Source organism: Rhipicephalus sanguineus, chromosome 5, assembly GCF_013339695.2.
Source record: "Rhipicephalus sanguineus isolate Rsan-2018 chromosome 5, BIME_Rsan_1.4, whole genome shotgun sequence".
Taxonomy (NCBI): Eukaryota; Metazoa; Arthropoda; class Arachnida; order Ixodida; family Ixodidae; genus Rhipicephalus; species Rhipicephalus sanguineus.
Genome location: NC_051180.1, coordinates 192,641,796 through 192,658,061, shown reverse-complemented (window position 1 = coordinate 192,658,061; position 16,266 = coordinate 192,641,796). Strand labels below are relative to the sequence as shown.

Here is a 16,266-nt window from a genome sequence, read left to right as displayed (position 1 = left end):
CAACGGTGGCCTTCACAATCGTGTCGTGGTTTCGGCAATACTCAGAACTTTATTTTCATCCTGCACGCAAATGGCACAATGAAGTCAGCCAAGCATGTGCGTGCAACAGCTTACCCCATGTCTTTCAAAAATTATGACAAATCGGAACATTTTCGAAGCATATGTTTTGACGCCTTCTACACATCCTTCTAAGGCCTCACAGCAAAGTTACTTGAACACGGGCATGAGCTGGCGCTCTCATGTATAATTCGTTCAGGTGACCTGTCGGCGGGTTCAGGTGACGCACTTCCACATTCATCACCCTCAACACAGATTGTAACCAGGCAGGCATTATCTACGCTTTCAGTAGTTGAGTTTTGTGCTGAAAAGTTATTTGCAATATTTTGCATCGAGGCGGTCTGGCGAAAAAGCGGCTCAACTGCAGCATGAAGTCGGCGATGTTTTTGCCGACGCGATAGAGAGCCGATAGCTTTCTTTTTTCTTTCCATAGCAGACCCTTTCGCGCGGAAAGCTAAAAATGACACTTACGTCTTTTGGGTGTCTGGAAGACAATGAGGTCCTGGAGTTTTGACACGAAAAAATAGCAGGACGAACAAGAAGCACATTTCGAAAAGACGGAGAAAGGATATTCAACTTGAAACGCTTGAAACTATACTGCGCAGTTATCGTCGGCGGCTTCGGTGGAAAGGGAGCGAGATAAGAGCGAGAGCGCCAGAGCGGCGTCACGGGCGGCCAATGAGAGGGCACGACACGATGACGTAGAATGACGAAGTGTGTGGCGACCAATGGCGACCATGGGTGGCGACATGTCTCGTCTCGACCATGGCCTCCGAGATGGGGGGGGGGGGGACGCGCCCGCTATCTCGGAGGCCATGTCTCACCTCTCGACGGCGGGCAGGTGAGGCGAGGTTGTGGAGAGGAAAAGACGCTTTTCTTCCGCCCTCGCTAGGAGCGCGCCTCAGCAAGCATGGTCTGCGCGCGAACGAACTAACTGGAGATGACGCTCGAAGGGTCCGGGGGCACTCTCGGTCCCCATACTGCCCATACATTGTATCACATTTTATTTCATCAATTAAGCGATGGTGATCGATGTTCGGCGAATGATTTTGTATCCTTCACGTGCATGGTGGGCTAAAAGATGGGAAAATTTGGTTTACCGATCTTCACATGTTAAAATGGGGAGAAATATAAACGCGCTACCCTTTCTTTTTATTGCGCATGCGGTTCAGGCGACCAATATTTGCGATTACGAACGTATACGAGCGACCGAAGTTCATATGTGCGCATATTAATGGCAAAAGCTCTAGAAAAAAATGTTCACTAAACGTTTTAAAAAGACTTCTTGTAAAAAACGTTTTTTCAACGTCTTCTAAAAAACTTCTTGTGAAAAACGTTTATTCAACGTTGCATAATATACCTAGATGTCTGCATACCTTTTTAGTCGTTTCAAGAAGTTTTTTAGAGGTTTTGTGTTTCGTGGGCAGAGAGCCATGGGTCTAGACGATCAGGATGTGCTCGGACGCGTCGTCCCGGCTGCACTGACTGACACGGCGGCGAGGTGGTATCGGCTTTCAGGCCACCGAGCAGCAACCCTCGATGAGTTCCGCGCGGCCTTCCTGCGCGAATTCTTACCCGCTGACTACGAGAGTAGGGTGCGGCGCGAGCTCGAGCTCCGCACACAAGCTCCTGATGAGTCGCTTCAGGAGTACGTACGCGCGATGGACGACCTTTTCTCTATCGCCGAGCCCAGAGCCTCGCGTACCTGCGCGGCAGCCGCTTCCGAGATTTAGAGGAATTGGCCGCCGAGGCTAAGCGCATTCAAGGCGACATTCTCGCCGCGCGCGCCTATCGCCCGCCACCGCCAGCCAGCGTGGCCCTTGAACCGCGCTGCGCGTGGGGAGGGGCCGTACCCTTTCCCCAACGGCAACAGCCCGCCGGAGCTGCCTTTGCGGCTCCCGCTAGAAGCGGGCACAGTTGGGAGCTGAGCGATCGCGCTTTAGATCCCTACGCGTACGCGAGGCGCGCAGCAGCCTGTGCTGCACCGCAACTCGACGCGCGCGAGCAGGGACGCTATCCGCCCCAACGCATCGCTGAGGGTGACACTCGTCATAACAGATCCTTTGATCAACAGGCGAACCGACCCCTGCCGCTACAGGCTGCTCCTCCTCAGGAGAGGGGCCGCGACGGCGCATCTTCCCTTTCCCGGGACGGAATGCGCTGCTTCCGCTGCCGCGAGCGAGGGCACATAGCGAGGGAGTGTCCCGTATCTAGGCCTCCTGTGAGGCAGGGAAACGGGGGTGCGGGTCGTTCGTGAAGGCACGAGCGGCCGAACCCTTGCTTCTCCCCTCCGCGTACCGGGCAAGCAGTCTTGCTGGTGCGCACGCGCCGTTTATTTCGGTCATTATTGCCGGCCGCGAATTTTCGGCGTTGCTAGACACGGGCGCAAGCGCTTCGTTGTTTGGCGAACAGGTGTTGTCCCACTTGCAGAAGCACTCGGTGCGCTTGCGGGACAGCCGAACGACATTAACCCTCGCGAAAGGCGTGGCCCAGTCGGCTAGCGCCGCAAGGTTGACTGTCACACGGGGAGATCGAAGGAGACGCACGCGTTTCGTTCATCTTCCAGGGCTCAGTGTCCCTGTGATTCTCGGTCGGGACTTCCTCCTAAAAACCGGTATCGTTGTGGACATCGCGAATGGCGGCTATCGCGACGGACCTTTTTCCCAGCTCAAGCCGTTCATCAGCCCGCTGGCGTATACAACTGCCTGTGCAGTAGAGGCGTCGGAACCGTGTCGCGTGCAAAGTTCGGGGGCAGGCCCCTGCACTATGCGCTCGTCGGCTCAAAATCCCCATCGGGATCGAGCGGCACGACACGCAGAGGCTCCGCATCCTTTGACCGCCTGTGCGACTCATTTGGATGATACACAGAAGGCTCGTTTGTCGGCACTGCTACGCGAGTACGACGAGCTCTTCACCGATCAGCCGGGCTGTACTGAGTTGGTGAGCCACGCGATCGAAACTGGCGACGCGCTTCCTTTGAAGTGTAACCCCAGGCCCGTCAGCCTAGCCAAGAGGCAGGTTATTGACGGCTTGCTCGACGATAAGCTTTCAGCTGGCATTGTTCGCCGTTCGTCCAGCTCCTGGGCGTCTCCAATTGTGTTGGTGCCTAAGAAAGATGGCAGTCATCGCCTGTGCGTAGACTACCGCCGTCTGAACGGAGTGACTCGTAAGGATGCCTATCCGCTCCCCACGATTAGCTCCATTGTAGGAAACCTCGGCACTGCGCGGTACTTCACCACGTTAGATGCCTCCAAAGGTTACCTACAGGTCCGGATGGATGAGCGTGACCGGTGCAAGACCGCGTTCACCTCCCACAGAGGGTTGTTTGAGTTCACTCGTATGCCCTTTGGTCTTTGTAATGCTCCTGCGACTTTTCAGAGACTCATGGACCGCGTCCTCGGGGAAGCAAAGTGGTCATACTGCATGTGCTACCTCGACGACATCGTGATTTATTCACAAACCTTCGAAGAGCACTTGGCCCATGTTGCCGATGTGCTCGGGAGGGTGAGGGCTGCCGGGATGACGTTAAATCCCGCGAAAGCCCAATTAGCGCAGACTCGAGTTCAGTTACTTGGGTTTACGCTGGGCGAAGGCTCCATTGAGCCAGAGCGGGAGAAACTTCGAGCAATCCTCGATTTCCCCGCGCCCAAGGACGTACGCGGCCTGCGCCGCTTTCTTGGAATGGCCAACTTTTACCGGTCGTTCATTCCGTCCTGTGCCCGTGTGCAGGCGCCCTTGAACAAGCTCTTGGGTAAGTGCACTGAGTGGCGATGGGGACCTGAGCAGCAAGAGGCGTTTTGCCATCTGTCTAGCGCCATTGCGGAGACAGCGCAGCTCAAGCTCCCCGACCTGACCAGACCGTTTGTTGTCCAGACTGATGCGAGCGATCTGGGATTAGGAGCAATTCTCCTACAGGAATATGATGGCGTGTTGCAGCCGCTGGCCTTTGCCAGCCGCTCGCTGATACCCGCGGAGAAGAATTATTCCGTGACTGAGAGGGAGTGTCTCGCCATCGTGTTTGCACTGCGTAAGTTTGACGTCTACCTTGATGGGACGAAGTTTGCGGTGCAAACAGATCACAGCGCGCTAAGCTGGCTGATGCGGCTCCGTGAGCCTGCGGGCAGGCTGGCGCGCTGGGCTCTCCTAATACAGCATTATGACTTTTCAGTGCAGTATCGGAAGGGGAGCACTAACGTGGTAGCTGACGCGCTATGTCGTGCCCCAGTGTCTACCGGGAGCCTGGATTCTGGTGCGACAACCGCTAGCGGTGCCTTTGCGCAAGCAAGAGTCGGGGGCGAAACGGCGGCCGAGCCGCTGAGCGGAGAGAAGGGTGAGTGTGCCGACGAGCAAACCCTTTCCGCGAGCCAGGCAAGCAGCGCGCCGCGAAGCGGGCGAGAGGGTGAGCAACACGAAAGCGAACCCATGACGCCGACGCAAGCGGCAGCGATGGCTGCAGTCCTGAGTAAAAACGATACCAGGCTCCCCTTTGGGAGAATGGGAATTGCTTTCAGCAGGCAAGAGCTACTGAAGGCCCAGCAAGGTGATCCGTTTTGTCGCGAGTTAAGCGACGGTCTCAGGGAGACGGAGCGCCGTGACGCTGCTGGTTGTGCGGCGGGCGCAGGGGGACGGGAACCAGCGTGTGTCGCTGGGTCCCCCGCGGATGCATACTTGCTGGACCATGACGGGCTCCTGCTGAAATACATAGCCACCGATGAGGAGTCCGTGGACCCGTTTAAGGTGGTTATGCCCAAAAGTCTGAGAGCCGCACTGTTGCGATCCTCTCACGACGAACCCATGGCCGGTCACCTGAGTGGCTCCAAAGATTTTGCAAAACTGAGCAAGACTGTGACCTGGCTTGGCATGAAGCGTGACATTTTCCGCTATTGCCGTTCCTGCCATGTCTGTCAAGCGGTGAAATCAAGGGGTGGCAAGCCGCCCGGCCTGATGAAACCGATTGTCAGTGAGCGTCCGTGGCAAGTAGCCACCTGTGATCTAATGGGGCCGTTCCCCAGAAGCAAGCAGGGGTTCATACATCTGATGGTAGTCGTGGATCATTTTTCGAAGTGGGCGGAATTGTTTCCGCTTCGGAAGGTGACAGCGCGAGCGGTGCTTGAGAGGCTGCAGGAAGTGTTTTGTCGGTTCGGCTTTCCGGAAAGACTAATTACTGACAACGCGTCGTATTTCACCGCTCGGGTGTTTGGTGATACGTGCCGTTCCCTAGGAATTAATCACTGCACCACTTCGCCCTACCATCCCCAGTCCAATTTGACAGAGTGAACCAATCGTACGCTCAAGCCGATGTTGGCGGCCTTTGCCGAAAGTCAAAAAGACTGGGCAGACCATTTGAGTGAGCTCGCGTTCGCAATCCGAACCTCTGAGAGTCGCTCTACTGGTTTCTCTCCTGCTTTCCTCAACTTCGGAAGGGAGTTAGCAAATCCGGTGACCAGTGTCATGCAATGCCAGCTCGGAGACGACGAAGCACCAGCAGACTGTTCTGCTTACGCATCAAAGCTTCGGGACAGGCTTTGTCGAGCTCTCAGTAGAGCAAGGCAGAGTTTGGCATCGGCCAGGGCTGCGCAGAAGGCCCAGTATGACCGGAAACATCGCCATCTTTCATTTAAGGTAGGTGATCTTGTCCTGAAGCGCAACCACGCTCTTAGCGACGCGAGCAAGGGGTTCTCAGCCTCGCTCGCTCCTAAGTGGCTTGGCCCGTACCGAGTGGAGAAAGCTTGGACTCCGCTCGCATACTTGCTGAAAGATCCCCTTTCGGGAAAACTCAGCCGTGCCCACATCGCAGACCTGAAAGCCTTTGCGTCGAGGTCTGACGAGCTCCCGCCAGCGCCCAGTGGCACTGCGCGCAAGCAACGGGGCACACCCGGGACGGCGGACCGCATTCGGACCACGCACCGGTATAATCTGAGGAAGCGGTCACCTTAGTGATTTCGCGCCGGACGGCGGACTTATTTCCGCAACCGAAGGCCCTCACATTACTATCTAGCCTCAGTTGCCTAACTTCTTTACAGCCAGTGCTCGCAAAGAAGTCGGCCCCCGCCCAGTTTGCTGCTATTTTTGTTTGTGTGAGTGTTCACGTGTACTTGATGTGTTTTTTTTGTATTTTTTTCCGTGTATCGAGTGTCATTTTGTTTTGTTTACTTTTTCGCCGTGTTTTTTTCTTTTGCCTGCGGAAGGGGTCGTGGATACTGGTGCTTATGCGGGGGGAGAGCGACGAAGGACGCTTCGCGCCTTCCATTCGCGTGGCGCGTTGGGAGAAGCCCGTCTTCGGAGCTGTGTGTGCGTGTGTGTGTGTGTACGTGCGTGGTGTATCTGTGCGTGCCCTGGAAGTGTGCGGCGTGGTGACGACACCATAGGGAACCACCTTCGCCCTATCGCCGTGGACCCTGGAGGTGTTCGGGAGCCCGCTGACGTCAGGCGGACCGCCCGGCGGTGTCCTTGTCTCGGCCGTCGTCGAGAAGCCTAGCTGCCGTCTGCCTCACGGCTGCTGCGTGAGGCTAGCTGACATGGCAGCTGCGCCCGGCTCTCTGCCGACGCCGGGACGCCTTGCAGCCAATTTGGTTTGGCGTCAGGATTACAGCAGAAGGACCGGCTGTCCCAGCGAGGTCTTTGGTCATCCAGCCTGGAATTCGGGACCTCCGAACCACCACCGAAGTGGCGTTCGTCGGACTCGCGGGTCTGTAGTCGACAAGAGCGTCGAGCCGAAGGTGCCCGTTCCGGGCATGCGGACCTCAAACAGGCCTCTTGCCTCGCACGCTGGCCAACATTACGCACCGCCTCCCCTCCGCGCCGTGGACGCTCTCCCGTGTGAGCCTCACGAACACTTGCCTTAATTTCTTTTACCCCCTTCCGTAGCACCATACTGTATAGTATAGTGTATTTCAAGTGTATTGTGTTATTATTTTTTTTTTCCTTTTTTATTTGTAGAGTAATTAGCAGCAGTTGTGGGCCTGGGCTGAGGTTAGCTGTTGCTCATTGCATAACGCCTTTGCATGCATGGGCGACGACGGGCTGCCTTTGCAGACCGGTATAGGGTGATTTAAGGAGAGGAGGATGTGGGGATCCGAGGCGCGCCCGAAGCCACTGCGCGGGCATTTCGCCGTGCGAATCCTTTCCCTCTCCCGTTCTCCCGCGACGGCAAGTGGCGCCATCTTGCGCTACGCGCCGGCTCTCGTGGTGGCGCTGCACGCGGTCTTGGAGCCGCGAAATTCGGCGGGACAGACGCGCGTGCAGGCCGGGACGAACGCTCTCTCTCCTCGGACGCCGCTGGGTAAGCACGTATTTCTTTCCGGTCCAACGTCCCCTTTGGGAATCGCTGGACTGTAGCCTGCCTGGGTGCCTCGGCATCCTTGCAGGCGTGTTTACCTCAGTGTTAGCTCCGGTTCGTACGTGAAGCCAAAGAGCGATGCCTAGTGCTCGTGCGCGGTCGTACCACGCCGAGCCGCACTTGCCGGAGGCCCACACGTACTGGAGATTGCCCTAACCCTCGCGACCAGGCCCAGTGGTCATCGCGAGAGTGCGCAGCATAGCCGCGAGGGACCTTTTTCCCGAGCGGCGTGTCAAAGCTCGCCATTGCGAGCTGCGACGTGCTTCGCGGAACCCCAGTTGGTGTATCGTCCGCGCGGGAAGCCCTTTGCTTCCCGGTGCCCGGGAGCGGACGTGTACTGTGTGTGTGTTGGGTTGCCGCAGAAGGCAAATAAAGTGTTTGTGTGTGTATGTTAGCTCGAACACTGTGTTTATGCCGCGCGGCGCTCAACGCCTTTGCGAGCAGAGCGCGTGCGGAGCGGTGCGCAAAACGTAAGCAGGCGACGGTAGACGCGGCCCTGTGGCTCGCTAAGCCTGAACCCGCGGTAGTCTTCGGCTCCGGTGAGCATCGACGCTACCACAATGTGATCGGGAGAGGAGGACAACATCAAATCAAGAAACTGCAGCTCGTTCTGCTGAAGAATCTCACACGTGATTTTTAGACTCTTGCCAACCCTCTTGAAAACGTCAAGTGCATCACCTAAAGTTCTAGAGTTTTTACTTTCATCTACGATTACAAGATAGTCATCTACATACCTAAAAATTTTTACACTACACCCACCAAGTTCCTGTTCAATATCTTCATCAATGCAACCCAAAAATATATTGCTCAGAACTGGGGCAATCCTCGACCCGATACAAATACCCTCTCTTTGCAAGTACAGCTTACCCTCAAAACCTAGAGCAGTGGATCTTAACACCTTAATAATTCTAGGAAGGGACTGACAGAAACACAGCACTTATTGACCAATTCACACTCATCATTGTACAAATAAAAGCATCTTTGCACACATCCTATCAATTCCCTCTGCGGTATAGAATAATATAAATCTTCTGCATCAATAGTAAACACACGGTATTTTCCTGGTTTGCAGTTTGCCAAGTAATGCACAACTTCCTCTGAATTAGACACCATGAACGGATTCTGAACGTTTAAGTACAGTAGGCTCTCATTAAACGGAACCTGAAGGGACCAGGAAAATATGTTCCGTTTAACAGGTGTTCCATTTACTGAGAGGTGACCAGGGGTGCAGAGTTCGAGAACGAAACCAATATTGTCAGAAGCACTTGTTCCGTTTAAGCAGCAGTTCCGTTTAACAGATTTCCGTTTACTGAGAGGCTACTGTAGTTTAAGCATTTCTGAAGAAACTGAGACAAGCACAACTGCCATGAACCTTTTAACACGAAAGTGTTTTATGCCGGGGTCCACCAAGACTTCAGTGACGTATTTCCGTCACGGAAATGACGTCGAAAAAATTTGCACGATCAGATGGCAAAGAAAAAAAGTTCTGTCATAGGGCATCGAACCAACGACCGCACGGTAGGCAACAACAGATGCCGGGCACGCCATCCACTGTGCCACGGTCACAGCCTCTAGAGGCTTTACAAACGCGAATTTTATATCTACCATTCTCCCGGTCGGCGGGGTGGTATTGCCCTCTGGGAGCGGTAAAGTAAAGGAATTCGTCATTACCGTGGCCTCCGCGATTAGCACCTGCAACGCGCTACACGTCCATCCCATTCGGCGCGTTTTCAATAGAAGTTCAATTTTGTTGATGCCTTAACACACCGCGAGGTGGCGATCTTAGCCCAAGTGTCGTAAAAGCGTCAGCCTTGCTCATAACATCACGCTAATCCAAACCAAAAATTGCTCTGCGACGCGCGCCTGCCTCACCTGCCTGTAACACCACGTTCCCCGCTCACACGCTCTCTCCGAGAAAAATCGCGGCCAGGCTACCGGGGCGGCACGACGCGCTTTGCGTTGTGTTTCCCTCTAGTCTGGCCGTGGTGTTCAATCACATTTTAACATGCCGCGGGATGGCGACCAAGTTCTGCATCCAATACGCGACGCTCTTCTGGCTATCACACCTCGTTCTCTGATTACGCTTTCACCGTTAACTACTACAGCTACCACAAGGGTTTGTTTAATTATTTAACATGGACATTAGTCGTCAGGATGGAGATGTACCACCAATCATCAAAGTGGGTGCATCCACGTTACATGGTGCTATAGCGGCCAGACATCAATATACATTGTGCAAATTCTCATATCAATGTACAGTAAACATTCAGCTACTTCTGTAAGGGCACGCTTTACTTTCGTGTTATTCTGATTCCTATGACGGAGGGATCAACCATCTTTTTTCAGAAACTATAGTTCTGAGCGGCAAACGGTCTTTATGTGTCTTTACTGTGAAAAAGACCTTCAAGTGAAAACCTTTTGCCTTCCTCACACTAGTGGCTACTTTTTCAATACCATTAGCTTCCAACAATTCAACAGCCTTCTTCTTAACCCCCTCCAATTTGACAGATACCACCTTAAAGTTCTTGTTTATAGCTACAAACGCTTTTTCAAAAAACATGCTTTCAGGTAACAGCCTTCCTTGTCCGAGACAAGTGCTCTAAGATCACGTTTAACCAGGAAATCAACAACGGGCTTAGTGTTCACTTTTCTACAGCGACTTTTTCCCGAATTGTCAATAAGATCAACACTTTCATCGATGAACTGAGGTCTGACGTCTTCTGGCACAAGTGGAGCAACCAACCTGGAAACTGTGACCTTTTCCGCTGGGGACAGCGAAGGCTCTGTAGCAAACTTAGGGCCTTTTTTCAGAACTTCTAAAATGGAATCTGGAACAGTCTCACCCCCAAGCACCAGGACTTCTTTTTCTGGACAAGGATGTCTTCTCCTGGAGGGTAGACCCGGACGGACAGCATTCCATAATTGGTCGGCTGTTCTGTCGGCGATAAGGCACCACTCTCGATACGGTCGGTACCCTGGCCCAATCCCTGTGTCACCGCATGCCGCACGAAGGAAATCCTTGAACAGGCGTCTTTGATGCCACCACTCAGAGACGGCGATCTTGGTAACCCTCCTGATATGACCTCTTGACAGCACGTAGAATCTACACGACGACTGAACCTCGGGAGGGCATATGTTGTATCGGGCGTGCCAAGAAAGCACTCGTGCCTTGCACATACATATGGCGATGAGTGAAGCCACGTATGCAGGGTTAGAAAGATTAACATTGTTAAACAAGTAAAACTGAGAGCTGGGCGAGTTGGTATGAATTCATGTTGAAACTTTTTTAGCGCGCACAAAAGACGGAGGACACGCTCATTTTGTACCTTCTTTCTGTGTCCTCCGTCTTTTGTGCGCGCTAAAAAAGTTTCAACACGAATTGTTAAACAAGTAGGAACCCGATGTATTAGAAATCATGTTGAGTAGCACTGACAATTGGGCGAGTTGGTACAGATGCATGGCTTCAGAATGGCGCAACAAGGAAGACGAAAGATCACACGAACACAAGCGCCGACTCACAACTAAAGTTTATTCCATATCACAGAGCAGATCTATACCCTCACGTGGCTACACACAATGCAAAAAAACAAAAAGAATAACCAAAAGCCAAAGCACGTTAATCATTCAGGTACAAGATTTCTTTATCCTGTTGCACAATTGAGGGACAGCTGATACAAGACTGTTTTTTATTTCGAATGTTCCTCACTCACCCGATGGTTCCCGGTTGAGTTTGCATAAGGCCCCCCACGATCGGACCAGCGGACTTGCGTACGGGCACTGGTTTTCCAGACGAACCCTCGCTTTTCCAAAGATCCAGTGAGCCCCCTAACTCATGCGTGGCGGCACACTGGTGCCTAAGCTGACCCTGTCGGACCTGAAGCAGTCTGGTCCATACCAACGTAACCTTGTCTCCTCTGGGTTACTGGGCACCCTCAGTACTGTCGCAACTGAGGGTGCCCCTTGTAGTTGCGACAGTACTTTGCATATGAGGTGGTGGTAAAAACTTTATTGAAAACCGGAAAATTCGTGGTCTGGTCCAGAGATCCCGTCTCCTCGCCGCTTCACGGACTTGCTGGATGGCCCATAGCTGCGCAGTGGTTCATCTGGGCAGACTGCATTTTCTCTGCCTATAATATTGCATTTCCAGAGAATGTGCCTAGGCGATTCTTGAGACCTGCCACATAGTTTGCAGTTATTGACTGAACAGATTTCTGATATATCCTCCTGAGATGTACCGAGTTGGGGAAAGTTTTGGTTTGTAACTGCCTCCAGTCTACCTCTTGGGTGCTGTCGAGTTTAAGGTACATAAGCACTTCTGGATTTTTGATAAAATTTTGTAATGTCACTGGTATCTGGTCAATCTGCCCTTCTCTGTCCATCCTTCCATTGGGTTTCCATCCACTCTACATGGGTGCAGAACATGAGACCTTGTCTTATGTGGTGGACCTCCTTGTTGAGGTTGGGTACGGGGGTGTTGGGGGGCATGTGAGCCGGGCACCATATAATGTGTTATACCTCCGTCTCCTCAGAGGTGGTATACTTCAGTGAAATTTGTCCTTGTGCATAATTTCTGACTGCCATTTCAGAGTCACTGAGGTGTATCTGCAACAAGTGTTATTGATGCATAAAGCTGTTGCCACTTCTGTCGCCACCTCGGGGTTTTTAATGTGTATACAACACAAACTGATCAATTGTTTGTCAGTATTGAGGATTGCCACTGTGAACGCACATAATTTATACGCTCTGTATTGAACCAACTAGCCGTGGAAGTACACACAGTTGTTAGACTTCTGCTGGTGGTGTCCACACGTAAAGACCGAGAGAACATCAATTTCTCCCCTTTTATTTTAAAGATAAGTCAATGCATACCTCATTAGGAGGGGGAGTGGCAATGGGAATGTGAATTCGGTCAAAATTTAGCAAGGGCCGACTTCTGGCCTTGTTGGCACGACATATCTTAAGTGCTTAGCGCAGACTTATCGAGACAGGACAAGACAAAGGGGGAGACACACAGGTGCTGCGTATGCCCCCTTCATCTTGTCCCGCATTGATAAGTCTGGGCTAAGCACTTACGATATGTCAAAATGTTCTATTTTTCAATTTATATTTTTTTTTCAATTCTCAGACAATCTTTTATGTCATGGTGAAATATTAAAAAAAATACCCAGTAGAATTTAGGAAAAAGCACTTTAACAGTGTGTTGTCATCAAAAACTACCGTATTTACTCGCATAATGATCGCACTTTTTTTAAAAAAAAAATTGACGCAAATTTCGGGGTGCGATCATTATGCGGGGTAAATTTTCCGCGAAATATTTTGAGCACCGAAAACGCGAAGAAGTCGCATATCGGAATTCTTACGATAGCTATCTTGAACATAACCAAAAATAAAAGTAGAGTCTTTGTAATAAATGCACACATTACGCAGGAACTACATGCATTGCATATTGCCCTTTATTTTTTTTATTCACTGACCCCCTAACTTTCATTCAGAGTTTGAAGCGTCACTGGCGTCAGTGTCGTCGCCGCTCGATTCCCTGTCGGAACCGGCAGTGTCATCACAGTCGCACAGAAGGTTATCTTCCGTTCTGTCGAGCGCGTTAGATACGCCTGTCTTCTTGAAGCTGTTGGCGACAGTTTTGCTCTTGCCAGTTTTGGTTCCGCGGAAAGCCCGGCGCGTGCTGTTGGTAGCCATGAGCTTCTCACGCTGATTTTTCCAATACCTAATTCTGATTTCGTCGACACCGAAATGCCTGCCGGCAGCGCGGTTGCCGTGCTCGAGCACGCAATCAACCGCCTTCAACTTAAACACGGCAGTGAAACTCGCGTATCGCCCCATCGTGAACCGGCACTCAAACAAGCCCACGAGGCACATCTCGACAACGTTTCCTCTTGCTGTCATGAAACGTTTAAGGAAAGCCGCAGCGCCTCACATCGCTGCTTCACAAGAAGAAGGGCTACCTCACACGACGACGATGTTGACATTGCAGCAAGCTACCACAAATGCAGCAGCTACCACCGAAACATCAAAACGAACCGTCGATCAAAATTAACGACAAAATACGGCCGCTGCCTCGCTCTCCGCGTGAGATGGGGCTGTAAAGAAGGTAGTCTATAACTTGCATTCCTTGTTGAAGTACGCGCCAATTGGAAGCATCAGAGCAAATTGCAACCGAAGCGAGGATTGGCGATGCTGCCATGTTGCCGGAAATCGTCACACTCACTTCCGGGCGACAAGCGATTTTTTTGGTTTCCCAAAAACCTGTGACGCGACAAGCGACGGCGATGGATGGCCCTCCGCGACAGCAAATCCCTGTCACTCGTCTCCGTCGCTCGAAAATCGCGTGCATGCGGTTGGGCCTTAACACTGCGGGATATCAAAACCACGTGATCAAAGCAAACATGGCGGCTGGCGGAGCTAAGCGAACGCCTTTTTTCTCGTAAGTCATGGAGGTCGTGAGTGCGTCATGCGCGCCAAAACAGTTTCTTCCGTCGAAATAATGAATTATTTCGTTTAAATCGGTAAATTTGCGGCAACAGCATAGCCATGTTTAAAGGACAGAAACAGAGATGGGCGCGTTCAGCTGCCACAGACGTAGAAACACATGGTGGGCATGTGGTGAAAACTACGGCATTTGTCTTTACTGCTATCCTAATACCGCACGCTTCCGCCAAGGGTGGGCAAAAATTAGGAATCTGTTTGGTGCATGCAGTTCACTTGGTGAGTCTTGAAGAGCCACTTACGTAACGTTCGACAGATGGTAAACATGATGATCATCAGCTAGACTTGGCACACGACATATCGCTGCGGCAAGTTCGGGGTGCGATCACTACGTGGGGAAAAAAAAAAATCGAATTTTGACGACAAAATTTAGGGGTGCGATCATTACGCGAGTGCGATCATTATGCGAGTAAATACGGTATGAGAAAATTGGGCTTCAGAAGATGCAACTCTTTCAGCTTTCCCTTGGCACAGTGCCACCATCTTGGCGTCATCGTAAAGAGGAGAGATCAGAGCTCGAGGTAGCCACAATGCTGCACTTCTTCAAGCTGTTTTTTTCAGCTATCATTTTTTGTGCAGCTGCTTTTAGTCGTCCCTGTGCCATTTCACAACAAATAAAGATAAAACAGTTCCGTTTGTTGCACTTAGATCCTGAAAAATTCGCGAGTGCCATAAAGCTGCCCAAATTTTCTGCACATCATATAGACTTTTATAATGGGTTTTTGTAAAAGTTGCTAGTGAGACAATATGTACAGGACATTTTAAAAATTCTTTTGTCTGCTTTTTTTAATATTAAAATTCGGCCAGTTCCACGCCGTGAAAACCGTCACAGCGAAGCTGTAAGCGGGCGAGTGTGTGTGATTCGCTAGTGATATAAATGAGGTGATGTAGATCTGCTGCTATGTTTGAAATGCGAGCACTTGCACCCGATTCTGCAGGCGTGGGTCCAAAGGCCTCACAGTCCAAAGGCAAGCCCAGTGGACTTGCCTTTGGACTGTGAGGGCCTCGGTCGCCTCGCCAAGGAAATTAAAAAAAAGTTTATTTCCTTATTCACTCCCCCCCCTCTGGTCATGTGGCCCTGCGTGATTACTACTAGTATTACTACTACTGCTACTACTTCTACTAGTATTACTACAACTACTGCTGCTGCTGCTACTGCTACTACTACAACTACTACTTCTACTACTACTACTACTACTACTACTACTACTACTACTACTACTAGTATTACTACTACTAGTACTACTGCTGCTTACTAGCAGCAGTAGTACTACTAGTACTGCTGCTACTACTGCTACTGCTACTGCTTCTTCTTCTTCTTCTTCTTGTTCTTCTTCTTCTTCTTCTTCTCCTCCTCCTTCTCCTCCTCCTCAATGATAGTTCTCATTGCCATGGCCTCCCTTAAACCTCAGCTGCAAGTGAGTGCCTTTCCTGCCTTCTCTCAAAATGTTCCCCACCAATTTATTCTTATGGTGCATTTATTCACAGGAATTTCTGCCCAGCTTTGGTGAGAACGACAAGGAGGAGAAAGTGGAAACCTTGCAGTGAGTTGACTTGTGAACTTCTTAACCAACATTTAAACCCCCTGAACATACACTTCAATGTGCTTCATTGTTCATGTGAAGCTTTTTGGTTTATATGTGAATTACCAAAAAATCTTGCAGCGCAGCTTGTCCCTTCTTGGCCCTTGAATGCACACTATGAAAACAAAGGGCATGTTTTTGGATTCTTTCTGTTGCACAACAATGGAGAGTTTTAGTGCTGGGTGCGCAAGCACTAGGGGCCCCAAGAGCTTGGGTACGCGTGGGTTTGCATGCGCGAGCTGACATTCATAATTGGTGTGCGTCCCCATACGCAGCCGTACGAAGGTCGCATGCTCTCGCAGGGCCATAACACCTTGTCACGTCTGGGATTGGTTTGCGTTTTTATATTCTAACATATTAACCCCTTAAGGTGGCGGTCCCACTCCAGTGGCAAGCACTCGACATTTTAGTCATTGTTTACTGGCTCACTGTGCTTGCGCTGCTCAATGGATGAATATGAGTTGTATTGCATTAGAAAGCTTACGTTCTCCGCTTTCTAATGATAGCTAGTATTGTCGCCTAGTCTGGAGCGTTAGTTCATGGAAATGAAAACGGTGTGAGCAAAAAACAGGGTTTTTGCTGCACAAGCCTCCGTTGTACTGCCAGTGCAGCAAAACTGTTCAACATAACGAAATGAAGTTTGCTGAGCCTTTTAACGAAGCGTTATGCAAGGTTTCTATGAAGAGATATTGCCAGTAAACCAATTAGAAATTGATGCACGCTCCAATAAAAATGGGCAAAATATTGAAAGTTTATAAGTAAATAACTTTTTTTCTGTTCTGTGCA

The 16,266-nt window shown here is 51.0% G+C and overlaps 1 protein-coding gene across 2 annotated transcripts in view; it reads left to right on the top strand.

Moving 5' to 3' along the window:
* LOC119395155 (nuclear factor related to kappa-B-binding protein) overlaps positions 1–16,266 on the top strand; it is a 755,896-nt gene that overhangs the window by 120,375 nt on the left and 619,255 nt on the right. For both annotated transcript variants that reach the window (XM_037662442.2, XM_049415825.1), the window contains exon 3: positions 15,386–15,441. In XM_037662442.2, coding sequence (XP_037518370.2) covers positions 15,386–15,441 — 56 coding nt within the window. The remainder of the gene's footprint in view (positions 1–15,385; positions 15,442–16,266) is intronic.